Source organism: Etheostoma spectabile, chromosome 3 (assembly GCF_008692095.1).
Source record: "Etheostoma spectabile isolate EspeVRDwgs_2016 chromosome 3, UIUC_Espe_1.0, whole genome shotgun sequence".
In the NCBI taxonomy this organism is placed as follows: domain Eukaryota; kingdom Metazoa; phylum Chordata; class Actinopteri; order Perciformes; family Percidae; genus Etheostoma; species Etheostoma spectabile.
Genome location: NC_045735.1, coordinates 5,182,940 through 5,200,809, shown reverse-complemented (window position 1 = coordinate 5,200,809; position 17,870 = coordinate 5,182,940). Strand labels below are relative to the sequence as shown.

General features: G+C 37.4%; 3 protein-coding genes across 4 annotated transcripts in view; 1 reads left to right on the top strand and 2 right to left on the bottom strand.

Moving 5' to 3' along the window:
* The window catches only part of ecel1 (endothelin converting enzyme-like 1), a 37,550-nt gene extending 27,159 nt beyond the window's left edge, over positions 1 to 10,391 (top strand). For both annotated transcript variants that reach the window (XM_032507087.1, XM_032507093.1), the window contains 7 exons: positions 1,130 to 1,181; positions 3,680 to 3,747; positions 4,413 to 4,537; positions 6,771 to 6,836; positions 7,407 to 7,502; positions 8,545 to 8,621; positions 8,839 to 10,391. In XM_032507087.1, coding sequence (XP_032362978.1) covers positions 1,130 to 1,181; positions 3,680 to 3,747; positions 4,413 to 4,537; positions 6,771 to 6,836; positions 7,407 to 7,502; positions 8,545 to 8,621; positions 8,839 to 8,938 — 584 coding nt within the window. In that variant the 3' untranslated portion in view covers positions 8,939 to 10,391. The remainder of the gene's footprint in view (positions 1 to 1,129; positions 1,182 to 3,679; positions 3,748 to 4,412; positions 4,538 to 6,770; positions 6,837 to 7,406; positions 7,503 to 8,544; positions 8,622 to 8,838) is intronic.
* Positions 9,453 to 17,870, bottom strand: part of inpp5ka (inositol polyphosphate-5-phosphatase Ka) — a 33,339-nt gene continuing 24,921 nt past the window's right edge. Inside the window, exons 14-15 of the transcript XR_004328259.1 lie at positions 12,589 to 12,593; positions 9,453 to 9,465 (exon numbers count right to left, since the gene is read on the bottom strand). The gene's annotated coding sequence lies outside the window, so the exon portion shown is untranslated. The remainder of the gene's footprint in view (positions 9,466 to 12,588; positions 12,594 to 17,870) is intronic.
* ccdc150 (coiled-coil domain containing 150) overlaps positions 9,995 to 17,870 on the bottom strand; it is a 14,594-nt gene continuing 6,718 nt past the window's right edge. Inside the window, exons 9-16 of the mRNA XM_032507096.1 lie at positions 16,910 to 17,087; positions 16,505 to 16,674; positions 16,292 to 16,385; positions 13,222 to 13,355; positions 12,997 to 13,123; positions 12,327 to 12,500; positions 11,776 to 11,859; positions 9,995 to 10,587 (exon numbers count right to left, since the gene is read on the bottom strand). Coding sequence (XP_032362987.1) covers positions 10,453 to 10,587; positions 11,776 to 11,859; positions 12,327 to 12,500; positions 12,997 to 13,123; positions 13,222 to 13,355; positions 16,292 to 16,385; positions 16,505 to 16,674; positions 16,910 to 17,087 — 1,096 coding nt within the window. The 3' untranslated portion in view covers positions 9,995 to 10,452. The remainder of the gene's footprint in view (positions 10,588 to 11,775; positions 11,860 to 12,326; positions 12,501 to 12,996; positions 13,124 to 13,221; positions 13,356 to 16,291; positions 16,386 to 16,504; positions 16,675 to 16,909; positions 17,088 to 17,870) is intronic.

Genomic DNA, 17,870 nt, shown 5'->3' with positions numbered 1-17,870 from the left:
ACAAGCTTCCACTGAGCTAAAACGGAAATTAACAGGGCAAGTTTTAGAGTACCTTTGTGCCTCTTAACAGACACACAATGCATATAATATGTCTGTACAACATGAACAGGGCCCTTACGTAACGTCAAGATGCGTTTTCAAGTCAGACAATGTTTTAATTCACCTACCCTGTCTTGTTCATGCTGGTGGTTAGCTTGCTTGTATGGTTAGCTGCTAGAGCTAGCTAGCTGCTAGCTGCTATTGATAAGCCAGGCTTTTTGTGAAAAGCATGACGCAACAGTTCCGTGTGTATTTGTAGCTCATGCTTTTTGTGTGTGATCGAGGCTTTGCATTGTCAATCTGTGTGGTCTCTGTGTAGGTCTCTTAGCCAGGCAGGCAGCCTTCTTCCCCGCCTTCCTCACCTCCCGCAGCCGACAACAATCCCCTGAGCGCCCGGTGGTGTGGTGGGTGTTCCGCCTTCTGTTTTTAAAGACAAAATAAACTACAATGTTTCACCACGAAGGCATGGAGGACACCCACCAGACCACCGGGCGCTCGGGGAATTGTTGTCGGCTGCGGGAGGCGAGGAAGGCGGGGACAAAGGCTGCCTGCCCGTATATATACACAAGCTTTTTTATATAAAGGTGCTGATGTTCAGCTCACACTTTAGGTCCTTGGTGATGATGGAGCCCAGGAAGCAGAAGGACTCCACAGCTTTGCCTGGGGAGTCACACAGGGTGAGGGGGGTGGCTGGGTCTGCGTTCTTCCAAAAATCCACACCCATCTCCAGGCTCCACTGTCTTTAGAGTATTTAGTTCTGTTCTTCTTTTTCCTCAGCATGAAGCAAGAAGTTGCTGCTGTGGAGGAGAATGATTTGTATTTTGATCTTGCTGTGTGCTGAAAGACATGCATTTGGGCAAATAGAGAGACTTTCTGTCATTGTCATCCTGGCTAGTTCAGCTTTAAGGCATCATTGTTTTATATTTTCTCTTAACGCTCTCTCTCTTTCCCTCCAGATGAGACTGTATCAATGTGCTGACTGTGATTAAAAAAAGAAATATGTTCCTACTTAAAACCAGAGCATGTGATATTCATAATTGTATCTGGACATCTTCACTTCCCTCATGTTGTTTCTTTATCTCTCTTCCAGTGTTTCCTGCCGGCATCCTTCAGCCCACTCTTTACAACCCTGAGTTCCCACAGTAAGTAGCCCTCCTCTTCTCCCTGCCTTTCCCTGCTGCTGTCCGTAGGGAAGCAACAACATCACCACGTCCACAACAGCAAAGGTCATTAAATTCTACGATAGTCTGGCGAACCTCTGCTTCCCTCTAGTCCCAACACACCTGATTAAACCAATTTAACTACCCACCGAGAGCTCAATTACTGAACAAGGTCCCGCTAATAGAACAGGTGTCATTGAGAAGTCGCCTGCCTAAATTTGAGTCCGTCGACTAATTTGATGGTGCATGAAAGTAGATAGCCTCCCTGTCTGACTCTATGTGTTCTATTTATCTCAGTTAGCTCTTTGTGACTCTAATTCATGAATCAGAGTCACCGCATTATTGGACAAAACTGTTTATAACTTTAGTTATGCATTAAAATCTGAACACAATTTCTTCTTCTTCTTCAGTTGTACATATAGATAGAAGCTCTTGTACTTTAACTAAGGTCTGACATGCAGTATGTAGGGTATTTTATGGACAATTACAATGATATATACGTATATGTATATATATTAAACACAGATTAAAAATAATAATAATAAAATAAAATTAAAATAATTATACTATAAGCACTGAAATCCAAATAAATTCTAAATCAATGTTTTCATACTAGTGCTGCCATGATTATTTGAATGTTATCGACTAAATACATAATTTTTTAGATGTAATCAATATAGCACACACAATGTAATAGTTACATACGCAACTTAAGTAAAACCAAATTTGTTTCACTGAAATATCACTGTTATCCATATTTCATATTTGTGTCTCCAGAGTTGTATCTGTTTTGATAAAGATTTCAATGGTTATGCCATGCCAAAAGTTTCAACTCTTTGCAAGTTTCATACAATACTGGCATGAAATAAAACCCAAACGGAAGAAAAACAATCCAGAAAGTGTTGGTGTGGGCTAGAAACTGATCAGTAAGAATATATATTGAATATTATTTAAGCCAGTACATACAATACAGTCCAAATAGTTGCAGCTCCTGCATTCATACCACCCCACCACCATGGCTCACTTTCTATTTAGATCTCCACCTCACATACTTAACACCCCCTGGAGGAAAAACAAGCAACAACACCGTCCCAGGTTTTAACAAATCTGGCCTTGCGCTGTCACCCCTCCCTCCCTCTCCCCCCTAACTCCATCTCTCCTCTCTTCATTTTCTCCGTGGATGTATAATAAGAAGGTCTCACTCATGATTGGCTGTCTGTGCCTGCCTGCCTGCTGGATTAAATCTCTCACATAAAAATCAACAACATTAGCTAACACTTCTACATCTTCATTTGAGGTGTTCACCACTACCTGCTGCCATGCATGCTAATCAATATTAATTAATGAAGTAGTAAAGTGTGGGTAATTGTGTCCCCTTGAAGTTATTACTGCAGTAGCCCTAACCTCCCATAAACGCTCTCTCTCTCATAACCCCCCCCCCCACACCACACACACACACACACACACACACACACACACACAAACACACACACACCTCTTCACCAGCACGTCCAGAATAATGAAGCTTCAATCAGCCAGTTAGTTTAGCGAGGGAGTCGGGCTCTGTGTGAGGCAGCGTATCGACTAGCTGTCAGAAAGTCATTTTCAGATATAGCCTCGTGAATAGTCCCGAATCTGCCCTCTCATCACTCTCAATGTATGCAAGTGGAGCAAAGACAGCACGCCAACTCGATGCAGGGTCAAGGAGAGGTGGAAGCAGTGGGCACAAGCTGGTTGTGGGCCAGTGGGTGCTCACACAAGGTTGGGTTGTGTTACAGGGTGTTGTATTTTGTATCAGCAACTTGGGAAATTACGACTTATGTTCACACTGCAGCTTAAAGGTCCCATTGCTGATTTCCCCTCACATGTAAAACAGATATCGGATGTTTTCTAATCAGTATGTACAGACGAAAATGTGGCAATGAGATTCTTTTTAGTCAATACCAATTTAAACAACATGGATCCAAAATAAGATCTCAAGTGCCACTTGCAATTTATTTGACTTAGCTGAGCAGACTTAGCAATGAGGACAACGGGACAAAGACAAGATAAGAAGGCCACAGCCTGTAATGAGACACCTCAAATCAGTCAAATAGCATATTGCTGTGTTCTAAAGTGAGTGGAAAAGCAGACCTAACTTTGGAAATCTGTAGACAAAAGTAACCTTTGACTAGATAGTACTACATAAAAAAAACCCAAATTGAGTCAGTAATGTTAGTTAAAGCTACACAGCTAAATCTGAAGTTTGTTGACATTAGCTAAGTTCCTAAAATAGTGGTCATACCAGACACGCCAAACTTTGTCAAACTTTGGCTGTAGCAGCAAAAGTGTGTTTTATTGCTTAGGAATTCAACCTTTCTTTCAACAGTTCATATTCTTACTGTAGGCATAGGCAATTCAAGACCTTTTTTAAGCAACTGCACATATCAAGAAAGTTTTAGTTTTGTGTAACGTTCCATATCTCTCCTTCCTGCTGCCAGGTCTTTGAACTATGGAGGAATAGGAGCGATCATTGGCCATGAACTCACACATGGATATGATGACTGGGGTAAGAACTATAACCTCTTCACCCATCCATTACAACTATGCTCATACACCCACATTTTGACCATTTTGAATCATACTCCCGCTATAGCATTGAACTATTCTATTTCATAGAAAGAGCAAGGGTTCCCTGATGATTTGTGTAATTTTATGACATTTGTAGGATGCCCCCAACTGTATTTTGAGCCACAATCTCTAACTTTAATTTCCATTCAAATGTGCTGCCCTTTAATATATATTTATTAAGGGGTGTGAGATGTCTGCCAGCCACCTACCAAATACTGGAATAACCTTGAATGGCATTGGTAGGTTTGTGCACTACTGGCTTTTTTGGCAAACAAATGTTCTAATGTTCTAAATGTTCTAAATTCTACAAATGTAGTTGGCTGGAAAAGCAGTTCAGTTGGCTCTTGAACTGGATACACCAGCCAAAGTCAACCCAACATCGTTTTAATTCATAATGGTTTGACTCCCACAGCAACAAAAAGCTTCCAAGATGATGTGCTGGGCAGCTTTTTGGACTTTGAAGAAAAGTTGCAGGTTGTGTTGTCTCCATGCTAACACTGTTAGATCCGCTGTTTGTTCAGCTGTTTGTTCAGCGCGAACAGCTCGTCGATCTTGTTCGGCAGCGAGTTCATGCAATGTTGATGAAATGGTTCATGTCCTTAGGGGGCCAGTACGACCGCCATGGAAACCTCAAGCAGTGGTGGACAGAGGAATCCTACAGAAAGTTCCAGAAGAAGGCTGAATGTATCGTCAAGCTCTATGATAACTTCACTGTTTACAATCAGAGGGTGAGTCTCCACACACACACTTGCACATACAATTTGTGCCATAGCATTACATAGATGTATGGGTCAGCTAAGATTCTATAACACATTTCCCCAAGAGCATGCAACAAATCATACCAATGTCAACAGGCTTATCTCAGATTGTGCTTGGAGATTTCTACCAGAGAACAGGCATTACAAACTGGGGAAGTGGCATTTGGCCTTGCAGGAAGGTTGTAACAAAAGCTGTATTGCATTGTATTATGGGAAATCTAGGATCTATAGTTGTTTGACCTTGCTCAAACAATGCTATAAACAAAGGTTGTCACACCAATAGTCTGTTTGCTCCTGTCCCAATCACTTGATGAGTGTGTACACTTAGTGTTTTGCCCTTAGTTTGGTTTCTTTTTACACATATAAAAATCCAAGCAAACCAAATTGCATCGCTACAGATATTGTGAGAATGTTCACTCTGTTTTTTTTAAGGACAGCTGTGCTAAGGATGGGAGCAAGCAAGTACAAATATGGGAAGAAGTTTGATTAGTGTATTCACACCTTCATAAACTAAATTAAATTGAAATGAATAAACGAACAGAGTCCAATTTACCGGACTAAAAAGAACTGGTGTAAACGCACTCTAAAAATCAGAATACCACAGCTTCTGCTGCTTTCATCTTCACCATTCTGTTTTTAAACAAAGCTTTAAAGATGTGCAATACTAAATTACAATTACAGTAGATCACAAGAGTACAATTTAGATAGATTTATTTGAGTTTTAGTTTTCTGGTCTGGTGGTTTAGCATCAATTTGCCAACCCTTGTAAAACACTCAATATTTAATATTATTTGTATTTGAATAGTTAAATGTTGGAAGAATGATAAAACTCTCTGAAAAGAGAGTTGTAATGATCTTTTCCTCAAACATCCAAGTTGGCAAGAAAATGAATAAGTACATTTCCCAAAATGTAGAACTTAAAAAACAAAACATTAAATCATAAGATGAAATCAGCGAGAAGAAACTTTAATGAAAAAAAAAACTGCAATTACAATTTTTTACAATCACTGTGCCACTAATTTCAGAACCTTGACGTTATTTTTTAAAACTCTAGACACAAAACTCACAACCAATGATTAAAATGCACCTTTTTTTCAAAACTCTAACACTTGTTTCAATTGCTTGGATACAATACGCACACACCTAAGATCATTTGTTCATTTACCAAAAATCTCCTGTTCAATAAGACACAACTTAACATCTAAGTACTACTACTTCAAAAAGCAAGTCATCCATTACATGTCAAAAGATTGTCTATTCATTTTCATTACAGTGATCTATCACAATTGATACAACTACTCAAAATGATGAGTAAGTGTTGCATTACTCTTATGCACAGGCGTATGGAGACAGAAACAATATTCTGTTTAGATCATGAAAGTTTCAATATATCAAGATAGATTGTCAGCAATTAGCGTGGAGCATGAACCAATTAAACAACATTATTTGGATGTAATATTTCATCATCATTCTTTACTGTAATGTACTACTGTTAATCAGACACTGTTTCTATAGTCCTGTGTACTATTACAGTAAACACTTACAGTATTGATAGTACTGCACTGTATGCATGCAGGCCCTTGGAACTGCCCGTCCAATTCTGCCAACTCATCACTGATGATTGAGATATATATTTTATTTATAAAGTGCTATATAGCTTTGATTAAAAAAAACTATGTTGTGATTGTACTGTATTGTTTTCCATCAATACATTTCAGATTTTGTTCAATGATTTTACTGTGCCTGTAGTATTCTCTCTATTACTGTACTGTAGTACTTTTACAGGGATGTACTTTCATCTAGTACCATAATGAAACATGTATCAACTATTTTGTACTACAAACTACTACTAATATTTAATGATTGTACGAACACTGACACAGTGAAAGTATGGGTAGCTTGTGTGTGTGATCTAAAGTAATGTTTCAAAGGTATTTCACAATAAATTAGTTTTTTTAACCAATGACAAGTGCAAGATTTCATTGGACAGCCTGTGTTACAAGTAATGACCGTTTTGAGTTTTGTGTCTAGAGTTTTGAAAAATGACATCAAGTTTGAAATTAGTAGCAAAGTGATTGTAAAAAACTGTAATCTTTTAATCGCGTCAGACCCTTGAGGTAGGTACACATACTATCACTAAAGTATAGGGACAGAGATGTTAAGACCTTTCAGCATTTCATTAGTTTCCTTTCTGTGTGTTTAGGTGAATGGCCGTCTGACACTGGGGGAGAACATAGCTGACATGGGAGGGCTCAAGCTGTCGTACTATGTAAGTAATAGTCCCATCAATGTTTAAGTATTTTGGCTTCACAAACTGTAAATATTAGAGTTTTCAATAGCACCATTATGCATTTTCTTTATTCTCCATAAATAAGTACTTTAGTTGTATGAAAGTAAAGAACAGATGTCCACCAGAATCAAGATAAATGTGAATTCAGTGTGTGTGTGTGTGTGTGTGTGTGTGTGTGTGTGTGTGTGTGTGTGTGTGTGTGTGTGTGTGTGTGTGTGTGTGTGTGTGTGTGTGTGTGTGTGTGTGTGTGTGTGTGTGTTTGCCTGGACAGCAGAGTATCTGTGTTGCTGCATAATTCAATGCTATATTGAACTTGTCAGTGGTCTATACTGAAGCGAGTAGTGTTTTATGCATGCAGATTCAAAGGTACAAAGAGAATGAGTAATTGCTTTTAAATAAATCAGAATATCAAAATGCAACAATAGTGTCATAGTAACTTACAGAGAATATGCTACTTTGAACATGAGGTGAGGGATTCTAATTTCATTTGTATCTCCTGTCTTTAATTATTCCCCACCACCACACACACACTTCTGTCTCACTGCCCAGGCATATCAGAAGTGGGTGAGGGAACATGGTCCAGAGAGGCCGCTGCCTGGGCTCAAATACACACATGAACAGCTGGTCTTCATTGCCTTTGCACAGGTACAGAAGCCTCTCAATAATTTCATACTGTCTCTCATTACATTTACATTTCAAATCATTTAGCTGCCACTCTCAGCTGGAGCGACTGATCACAGAGAGCAGGTAGGAGTTATATATTATCACAACATTAGCTGATGGATGCATTAACCATTGTAGGGATGAAAAACGCAGCGTTGATGATCGTACAGTGGCTCTCAGCACTAGACCACCCTTGCTCCTACTATTACCGCTATCATTGAAATTCATGGCTTAATGTAACAGTTGCTAAATCTTTACAACTTTAAAACTTGCCAGAGGGAAGTTATATGAAAACCACTGGTAGGTTTTCATACATAATCGTATGTATTAAAAGTTGCAGTAACAGTAACATTAAACATGCTTCTGATTGTTCAATTACAGCATTCTATGGTCTGTTATTTCTAAATAGCAGACCCCCGCTATTAATATCAGACTGTTGCTATGGACGCAGCTCTGATCATAGACTCTGGACGACCATTTTCAACAATATTTTGTGTCAAAATAATGACCCTCTCGTCCTACATTATCCCTTACATAATCAATGCATGAGTAGTATTTTACTGTTGTAGCCGGTCCATCTACAGTTTAGTAGATTAGTCCGGAGGTTCCCAAAAACCGTTTAATTTAAATTAAATAATCTGAAGTGGTTTAGAGAGGAAATCAGTCTTTAGTGGAACTGTTAACAACTCACATCTGAATCATGAGAAGTGACTCCAATTGCTTTTTTGTAAGAGGTTGCAAAAAGGTGGTGAACCCCCGGTTTGAAAAAACTGCATTTTATAAGCGTATCATATGCAGTTCATGTAAACTCTTATCTAAAAGGTAACTAGTAACTATAGCTCTTAAAACATAAAGTACCATATTTCCCTCCGAAATATAGTGGCGTAGTAGAAGCAGAAAATGTAAAAAAGTAAGTTAAATACAAGTACCTTAAAAATTGTACTAGCACAGTAGTTGGATACATGTACTTTGTACTTTGGCTTAACGGCCTCCAGGTTGGGTAACAGTTGTGTTGTCTTTTTAGAACTGGTGTATGAAGAGAAGATCTCAGTCCATCTACTTGCAGCTTCTGACTGACAAACATGCGCCAGAGCACTACAGGTTTAGTATATTCACATACATAAAGAAAAAACACACACACCCAAAAAGTCAGTATGTTACATGTGTGGGCATTTACATTTTAAGTAAGATTTCAACTGAAAAATAATCCAAAATATCCACAAAGCACTACACTTAAACTGTAACAGAAGTGCAGGCACAGATGTTACATGATCTCAACATTACTAACAGACGTTTCCTGTGTTTGCTCCCCCTGCAGAGTGATTGGCAGTGTTTCCCAGTTTGATGAGTTTGCTCGTGTTTTCCACTGTCCGAAGAGTTCCCCGATGAATCCGGTGGACAAATGCTCCGTGTGGTGAACTCCCCGTCCGCCTGTTGCTCTTTTGATGAACTTCATCTTTGCGGCCCACACACACAACCTGTCCTACATCACATATTTATCAGACAACCAACAGGATGATACAGAGTGCATCAAGCCTATTCTTGCCTGTAAAGGATACAGGAATGAAATGTATCTTCTAAACATTATCAGTTCACATGTCTTCATTTAGGAAGTTCATACAACTGTCCATTGTCTTTACTAACCAAACTGAAGCATTTGTCACACAGCCATTGATCATGTACATATATATCATTTGATTATATATATATTTTTCAATGTTAAAATTTACTTTTAAAATCATCTATTTTTCTATTTTAGCAGATGTATCACGTACATGATGTGTAGAAGTCATAAGCTATTTGTTTTTTTTAATTAAGCAACAGTTTCCTCAATTGTTTCTCTTTGTAGCATCAAGTAGAAAAACTTTAGCATATCAGAATATTACAGATTGGCAGCAACAGGGATTTCAGTACCTGATGTAAACCAAACAAAGACCAATTTAAACTGAACTGAGATCAGTAGCATCCTTGTGCCTGCCAACATGCTGGTGTTGTTTTCAGTTTGGTCTTGGAGTTTGATTTGTCTCGCAATGCTACGCTCTTGTGGCTGCAGAGATCAACGGTCACTGTTCAACCGTCATGACTGTTGTAATCGTTTGCCTGCATTGGTCTTGTTACTGTCAGTGTTTGTACGTTTTTAAGATTTGTTAAAATTTGTTTTTAAAAACAAGGTGGACTTATGGTGGATGTTTTTCTCAGGATTTGTAGCAAAGCGCCAAATGAAGGATCTTTGCGTCTATATCTACATTCAACTCTTCAGCCTGCGGTACAATCACAAAGGAGCTGGGATACTGTACTTAACAAACATTGGATGAAAAAAAAGAAGAAAATATGATTCTTTACGGGAATCCACAGCACGGGCAACCCCTCCTACAACTCCTACAGCTATTGGACTATTCACATCTCTGTCTTTCTTGATGAACTCTAAATGATCTTATACAAACTGGGATTCAAGTGAGAAGGAGAGTGTGAGGTCCCATTATACAGTATATTCACAGTTAACTCACCAAATAACAAGCCAACACTCTGTACATAAGAAGTGCAAACTATGGTAGATGGAGAATCATACATTTGTACGCAGTGTTATTTAAAAATAATTACTTTTGTATAAACAAAAAATAAGAATCTTTGTACAGTGAAGAAGTATAACAGATGTTATGGGTGTACAGTTTGTTTTGATGAGAGTGCATGTTTCCCTCCTGACCATTACATTTGGATCGATATAGATGGAGGACATCACACACACACACACACACACACACACACACACACACGCGTCTGACCTTTAAAGCTGCTATTTCGCACATGGCTGCTATCTCTTCCTCTTTGTTGGTCATCATTTAATGTTTGAATAAATACAAAGGATCACTGTTATGTTGCTTTAGTCTATGGGCAGGTGTGTGTTTGTGTGAGATATGTGGGTTATTATCTGTCAGTGTGATTGTGTTGTCAGCTGTGTCCTCACAGGCTTGGATCCTGCAGTGATATGAGCCAGCTCTCTCTTGGCCTCCCAGCGTTGGATGGTAGAAGTCCACCTCTCCCACTCTGCCTCCCGTTTGCGTAAAACCTACAGCACCCAGGAATCAAACAACACATTTGCAATGCAACCTCAACAAGCTGTACAAACCAGAGGGGGGGGAGGGGGTCATCAATACGACATTACCAGTTCATCCAGTTCCGATCAATCTGCCAGACTGGAACACTGTTTTTTCCAAAGATTCTCCCTGAAGGAGCCTCTTTACAGCTGTGTATTTAAAATCTGACCTCATACCTTTTTTTTGGTTTAAAGGGTCTTCACACTATTTCAGGAAATATATGTGCTTTAAAATGCGTTGCAACTAATGCCTAGTTCACACCACATGACTTTGGCTCTTATTTCCAACTCGCCAACTGTTTTGGGTTTTGGTGCCACTCCGAAACTAGGCTTTGTTAAGACTCATTAAATACCCTGCTTTTCACAATACACTCACATACAGCTTTTCTGAGCCACCTTTATGAAACACCCCTCAGGATGAATTGTTAATTAATGAGATAGATTACAGTTGTCAGTGTCCTGGAATTCTCCTGGAATCTCCTTGGAAAACGAATTATACTGGACCGTCCCGTAGTGTAGTGTGCACCAAGCAACAGGCACAAGACGATGGGATTTGTGTGAATTCTATCCATTTCTGAATCATTTTGATCTGTCTGAATGTAAAGTAACAACTGTAAGCCTGATGCATATCTGTATATCTACCACAGGAGTCTTTTCCCACACAGCTCTATAGACTTCTTTCAACTAAGATCGGTTTTCAGTGGTGAAGTACAATATCTTCTCATTCTCATCATTTTAAAGCTTGGTTATTGTTTTTCTACGAGCAAAAACCAAAATGTCAGCTCTATAGAAAGTAAAGAGGGTTGTTTTTTTTTAGCTTGCTGACAATGAGGTTTTTAATTTACAGTCTTGAAATGTATGTAACACTATGCATTTTTATAAATTAAATCCTAGATCTGAATTAAATCAAAACTAAAATGTGACTCAAAAGCCATTTCTAAACAAATCAATAGAATATATATTATTAATTTTCAACATGAGTGATCAATTTGAGTCTTCAAGTGATAATACAATAGCTATATTATGCAACTGAAGACATCCTTCATTTATATAAGGCATCACAAGTGACAAACATTTAACTAAAAGTGTGTTTAGGAATCAGTGACAAACCTGTTGACTAAACAATATTAATAAAAAGCTGAAGGTAGGAAAATATGGTACCTGCTGGGAGTCCAGTCTAACTTTGTGGGGCTTGCTGTCAGCCTGCTCTTTCTCGTGCAGATTCCACATTCTCTCCTCAAACCTCTGTTGACACAGAAGACTGAATATTTATACAGGCTCACTGTTTTAAACAAACATCTCTGGCAATATGTTGAGTAAAGCTTAAGATGCATCTATTGTGAATTGCATGTACCTGTCCTGGCCTTGCCCCAAACATGCTCCCAACCTTCTCTCCTATCTCTAGGATCTAACAAAGGAGACTTTTAAAGGACAATACAAGCTCCAATATCATAATTAATATTCTAAATAATTCCTATAACAAGCTGTTATGTTGGGCCAGTTTTCAATAGCCCCAATCTGAGCTGGTACTGCCGATAATTAAAAACAAAATGAATGATACTACATTTTGACCATTATGGGACACTGAAAGGCTTCACTAAACCACATTAAATCATTCAAGATGTTTGTCATAACGCAACATTAATGAAGGTTCTTCTAAGATCTACTTCTTCTACAACTTTCTTGTTATTGTGTGCAGGGTGTAACATTACCTCAACTTTCTGAGAGTTGTCCTGCTGCTGCCTCAGTTGGCTCCTCTGCTCTCTTATGCAAGCTTTCTGTTTGGACACCAGCCACTCAAGCTCAGACACCCGTCGGCGGAGCTCCTGATTGGCCCTGGACAGGTGACTTGACCCGCTGGATGAGTCTTTAACTGTCATTTTTAGCTATAGACAAGGAAACAGGGTAAAGAGGGTAAACCTGAGGCACGGGATGCAATGAGGTTGTTAGTATGATTTGTTAAATCAGTATCACTTTGACTCAGTTGCTAATTAATGATGAGAATGCATGTATGGGCTAAACAAGAGTCTTGTGATGAAGCTAGGCAGCCAGTTCTGTACACTGCATCAAGAGCAAACAGCATAGTCAGACAGGTTTTCAATAAGGATTATGCATATCCATACATATTTACACACTTCAGTAAATCTCTTAACAGCTTTGAATTGTTTTGGCTGCTTCCAACTTTTACTCTCATGTCCTATTTGGAGGTCCTTCAACACCCGTTTGAGGCTGGGATACCGTTTAATCAGGGACTTCACAAGATGTCATCATTTATGGTGGAGTATTGTGTGCCTGCACAGAATTTATAGCTGAAATCACAATAATTATTTTATTTAATAAAAAATGAATACAACACAATGAAATATTTCTGCCATTTGGTACCTCGGAGATTTCTCGATGCAGTGTCTTCACAGAAGAGTCATAGTCTTCCCTTGTTTGTTGCTTTATAGCGCCCAGCTCTTCTGACAAATGACTTATCTTTGTCCGAGCCTCGCGCAACTCCTCATCTCTGCAATATATGGCGACAGCAAGCAAACATATCAGTAATACATGCCATATAAGATGTCTTGTTTAGGCATACATGTTCACCTACACATTTCATGTCACCTCAGTGTGATGGCTGCCTGGTGCTGGTCTCTGGCCTGCTCCAGTTTGCTGTGTAAACTGCTGTTGGTCAACACAGCCTGCTCCAAACTCTGAGCCAGCCTCTTGTTGTCTACTTTGGCTGTATCCGAGGCCTTCTGCAGGAGTTGGATAGGATTGTGCACACACACAAACACACACACACACGCGTGCACGGACGCACACACGCATCACACACGCAAACACACACACACACACTCACACACAGACATGTACAAACACACAGTATATACAAAGTTTTAATCATACAAACATTATTAAAGGTAGACTGAAAGAGAATGATTTCTATATCATATTTTCGGTGTATAATGCATCTTAAAGATCACATCTTTTGATCACTAATATCAGTTGTTCAGTTGCTCTTGCAGAATAGCCTGGAAATCCAGACCTAAGTCCAAAAGATTAAGGGTCACGCAATGAGTAATGAAAATGGCCCAACTCGAGGGGCAGCACCATTCAACATACTACACTATGACTTTTTTATGACTTTTTCCAACATACTACACTATGACTTTTTTATGACTTTTTCCTACATACTACACTATGACTTTTTTATGATTTTTTTCCAACATACTATACTATGACTTTTTTTCAACATGCTGTACAATGACTTTTGTTTTACTTTTTTGTCATACTATACTATGACTTTTTTGACATGCAATTATACTAATTGAAACAAAAACTAATTGACGTGCGATTAGTTTCAAGACCCACTTTGTAGGGATGAAGACAAAAGTTGTGTTCCTGTTAATATCTATTATCCCATTTTCCGACATGCAATACTGACCGACAACCATGACTGATTTATTTCTTTTTCCGGCATTCTATACTATGACTTTTTTATTACTTTTTCCGACATGCTATACTATGACTTTTTTGTTTTTTTCAACATACTATACTCAGACTTTTTTATTACTTTTTGCAACATGCTATACTATGACTTTTTTCGACACAATATACTATGACATTTTTCTTTACTTTTTCAACATACTATACTAGTATACTATACTAGACTTTTTTGACATGCAATTAAACTAATTGAAACTAAAAACTAATTGATGCGCAATTAGTTTTCAAGACCTACTTTATAGGGATGAAGACAAAAGTTTTGTTCCCGTTAAAATCTATTATCACGACATCCAATACTATGACTTTTTTTGACATACTATACTATGACTTTTTTATTACTTTTTTCAACTTACAATACTATGACTTTTTTATTACTTTTTTTTCAAACTATACCATGACTTTTTCCAACATAGTGCACTATGACTTTTTTATTACTTTTTCCAACATACTATACTATGACTTTTTTTATTACTTTTGTCAACATACCTATACCATGACCTTTTTATTACTTTTGTCAACATACTCTGCTATGACTTTTTTTTATCAGTTTTTTTCAACATGCCGTAGCCTACTATGGGTTTTTCCGACTTACTATACTATGACTTTTTTATCCTATTTTTTCAACATGCTTTAGTATGACTTTTTTCAACATACTATACTATGACTTTTTTATCCGTTTTTTCAACATGCTATGTTATGACTTTTTTTGACATTCATTGCTTTGACATCCAATACACTAAGGGAAAGAGCCAAATGAAACGAAAACAGAATCCTGCGTCAGATCAGATAGCTTAGGGTGATGAGAGAATGATTGGAAGACAGAAGGTTCGACATACTATATAATTACTTTTTTCTATCAGTTTCTTTAGACATACTATCTATGACTTTTCTATCACTTTTTTCGACGTGCTATACTTCAACATAATATACTATGACTTTTAACATTTTTTGGGACATTTTTGATATACTAAACTATGACTACTTTATCACTTTTTCCAACATACTATACTATGACTTTTTTTATTACTTTTATCGACATACTTTGTATACTACAACTTTTTTCGACATACTATACTGTGACGATTTTATTACTTTTCTCGACAAACAATACTATAACTATTTTCTCACTTTTTTGATATACTATTCTGACTTTTTTCGACATACAATGTTGTCATTTCTTTTGAAATACTATACTATGATTTTTTCATTACTTTTTCAAAATACTACACTGACTTTTGCAATATATTTTACTATACATACTTTTTTCAACCTCCTATACATTTTTTATGACTTTTTCGACATAATATACTATGACTTTTTAAACATTTTTTTATACGCACTATACTTTACTATAACTTTTTTCGACATACTATACTATGACTATTTTATCACTTTTTTAGAGAAACAATACTATGACTATTTTATCACATTTTTGTTTCCTACCACAATTTAACTGGTTGAGGCAGCAGATATGGACTTGACTCTCATCAAAGGCTCCAGAGAACAGTATTTGGTTAACAGATTTATTTTGCGTTGCTGTTTATTTGTGTTTGTGTTTGTTGTCGACAAGAAATAAATAGCAAATACAATGAAGAATGTTAATATGAGCTGTAGTAAAATGATGCCAGTGATTACGGAGCTATTATTATTATTATTATTATTATGAATATTATATTAATTATTAGTGGTTGATATAATCACTAACTTGACTAAACACAGCAGCTATAAACATACAATGTGCAACAGTTTTAGCTGTAGCCATTTCCAATGTTACAAGTACAGAAATGAAGCATTCAAACTATCACAAGGTGATACACAGGTACAGAGCACAGAAATGGAGATTCACCTCACAATAACATCATTATAAAAGTGAACATATAAACACTCAGAGAAAACACAGACATCAGACGTTCTAATTCATACTAATTAAAACCATTCCCACTTTACCAACTATTCTCACTACTTCACCTTCTTTGTACGTAGTCAACTGATAATCCAGTTGAATATTCAGCTAACTTTCTAAAAACGGCAAGGACACAATATATATATATATATATATATATATATATATATATATATATATATATTCTTTTAAGATCATTACAAATAAATATATCATTCAGTCTGCACCAGTCATACAAATGTGTGTATAAATGCTTTCATTAAAGAAACAGTGTTTGCTTACAGCTTTGTTGTTCTTGGAGTGAGCAGATGTCAGGAGTCGCTGGAGTTTCTCAACCTCTTCTTGGTATTTCTGAATTTCTCTCTGAGCCTGTAGCCTGGTACAGAGGAAAGCAACATCCCCTGTTACATAGCTTATATGATCTAGATATGCACACACTGTACTTACTTTAATTTTGCCATGCCATATGTTTTTAAAACCCCATTCAGCTCTGACCTGTCAATCTTAAGTGTGGCCAGCTCCTGCTCTCTACACCCCAGCTTCTGCTGCAAGTTCCTTCTGTTGAGCTGGGGGCTGGTATGGGGGGCCAGGATGCTTTCAAGGGTTTGACTTGCAACAGCTCCTGCAGGACCACAGACTCCCTGCAAGGCCTCCAGCTCACCGATCTACAGCACAAGACGAGTGATGTAACTTCTCACTGTAAGGACAAGTGTGTTTATTTGTAAATACACTTGACCAAAGCATGTGCTAAGGTTAAACTAATGTTTTTGTAAAAAAGGAAAAATAGATATTCCAGGATGTGTTTCCTATAAGAAGTAAAAGTCTGTGAGAACTACACATAATAATATAATCTTCTTATAAAGAATTGCCAATCTAGTTTTATGGGTTTATATACTGTACCTTATGTTTTAAACCAGCCAGATCTTTCCTCATTGCCGCCTTCTCTTTTTTGGCAGTGTTCAGCTCCCCTTGTAGCCTCTCAATGGTTTGCTCCAATAGTTCCCTCTGGGTGACTTCTGTCTCTTGTGCAATTGAGCACCTCTGTATGAGCTGTGCATGTTCTCCTTCGAGCTTCTCTCTGAAGAAAGACAGATTTGTTTAATCTAAAAAGGTACTTTCAAAAACTTAATACAGTTCTCTCAATTTCTATTTTTTCAATTTTTACTGTTTCCAAAATACATCACTAGCAGCAGTGTTAGACCATCAAATAGTGAATCTCTTCACTGAATGCCAAACGTATAGCCTACCATTGTTTTAGGTGGCTGGGTTTGCAGCACAGTGAGACAGGTTTCATTAAATAATGAAAAACTGAAAAAAAAACTGATTCATATCAGAGATGGATAACAAAGACTGACTGTGATTTTTAATAAAAGGAAAAATGCCAAATATCAGTCTCAGACTTTGCAAACCAATATATCTGTCTAGCCCTGTCTAACCCTTTTAATGTTAACAAAAAAAAACTAACACTCATCTCTTATGAGACAGTGAATGGATGGAATCGAGAGAAAAAGGAGAAAGAGTCAGATGTATGTGGTGTCATGTATGGCATTTGCTGCGGTTCAGTTTGGCTGGAAGGTTGTTTCATCAAATAATTCATGCAAATATTTATTGTCAATTACATTATTTATTAAGCAATAATAATTTACTTTATTGTATAAAAATAATTAAAATTTAAAAAAAAGTATGATCTGAAAACAGTAACTGCAACCATAATAGTATTAAGACAGCAAGTTTTGTGAAATATCCTGTCACACATCGATCTGACCAAGTGCTAGAATCGGTCTCTAATCTTGCACATCTAATTATAATAATCATGTCAACATGACATGAATACAAAAAGAGGTGGATTTTCTGTTTATGT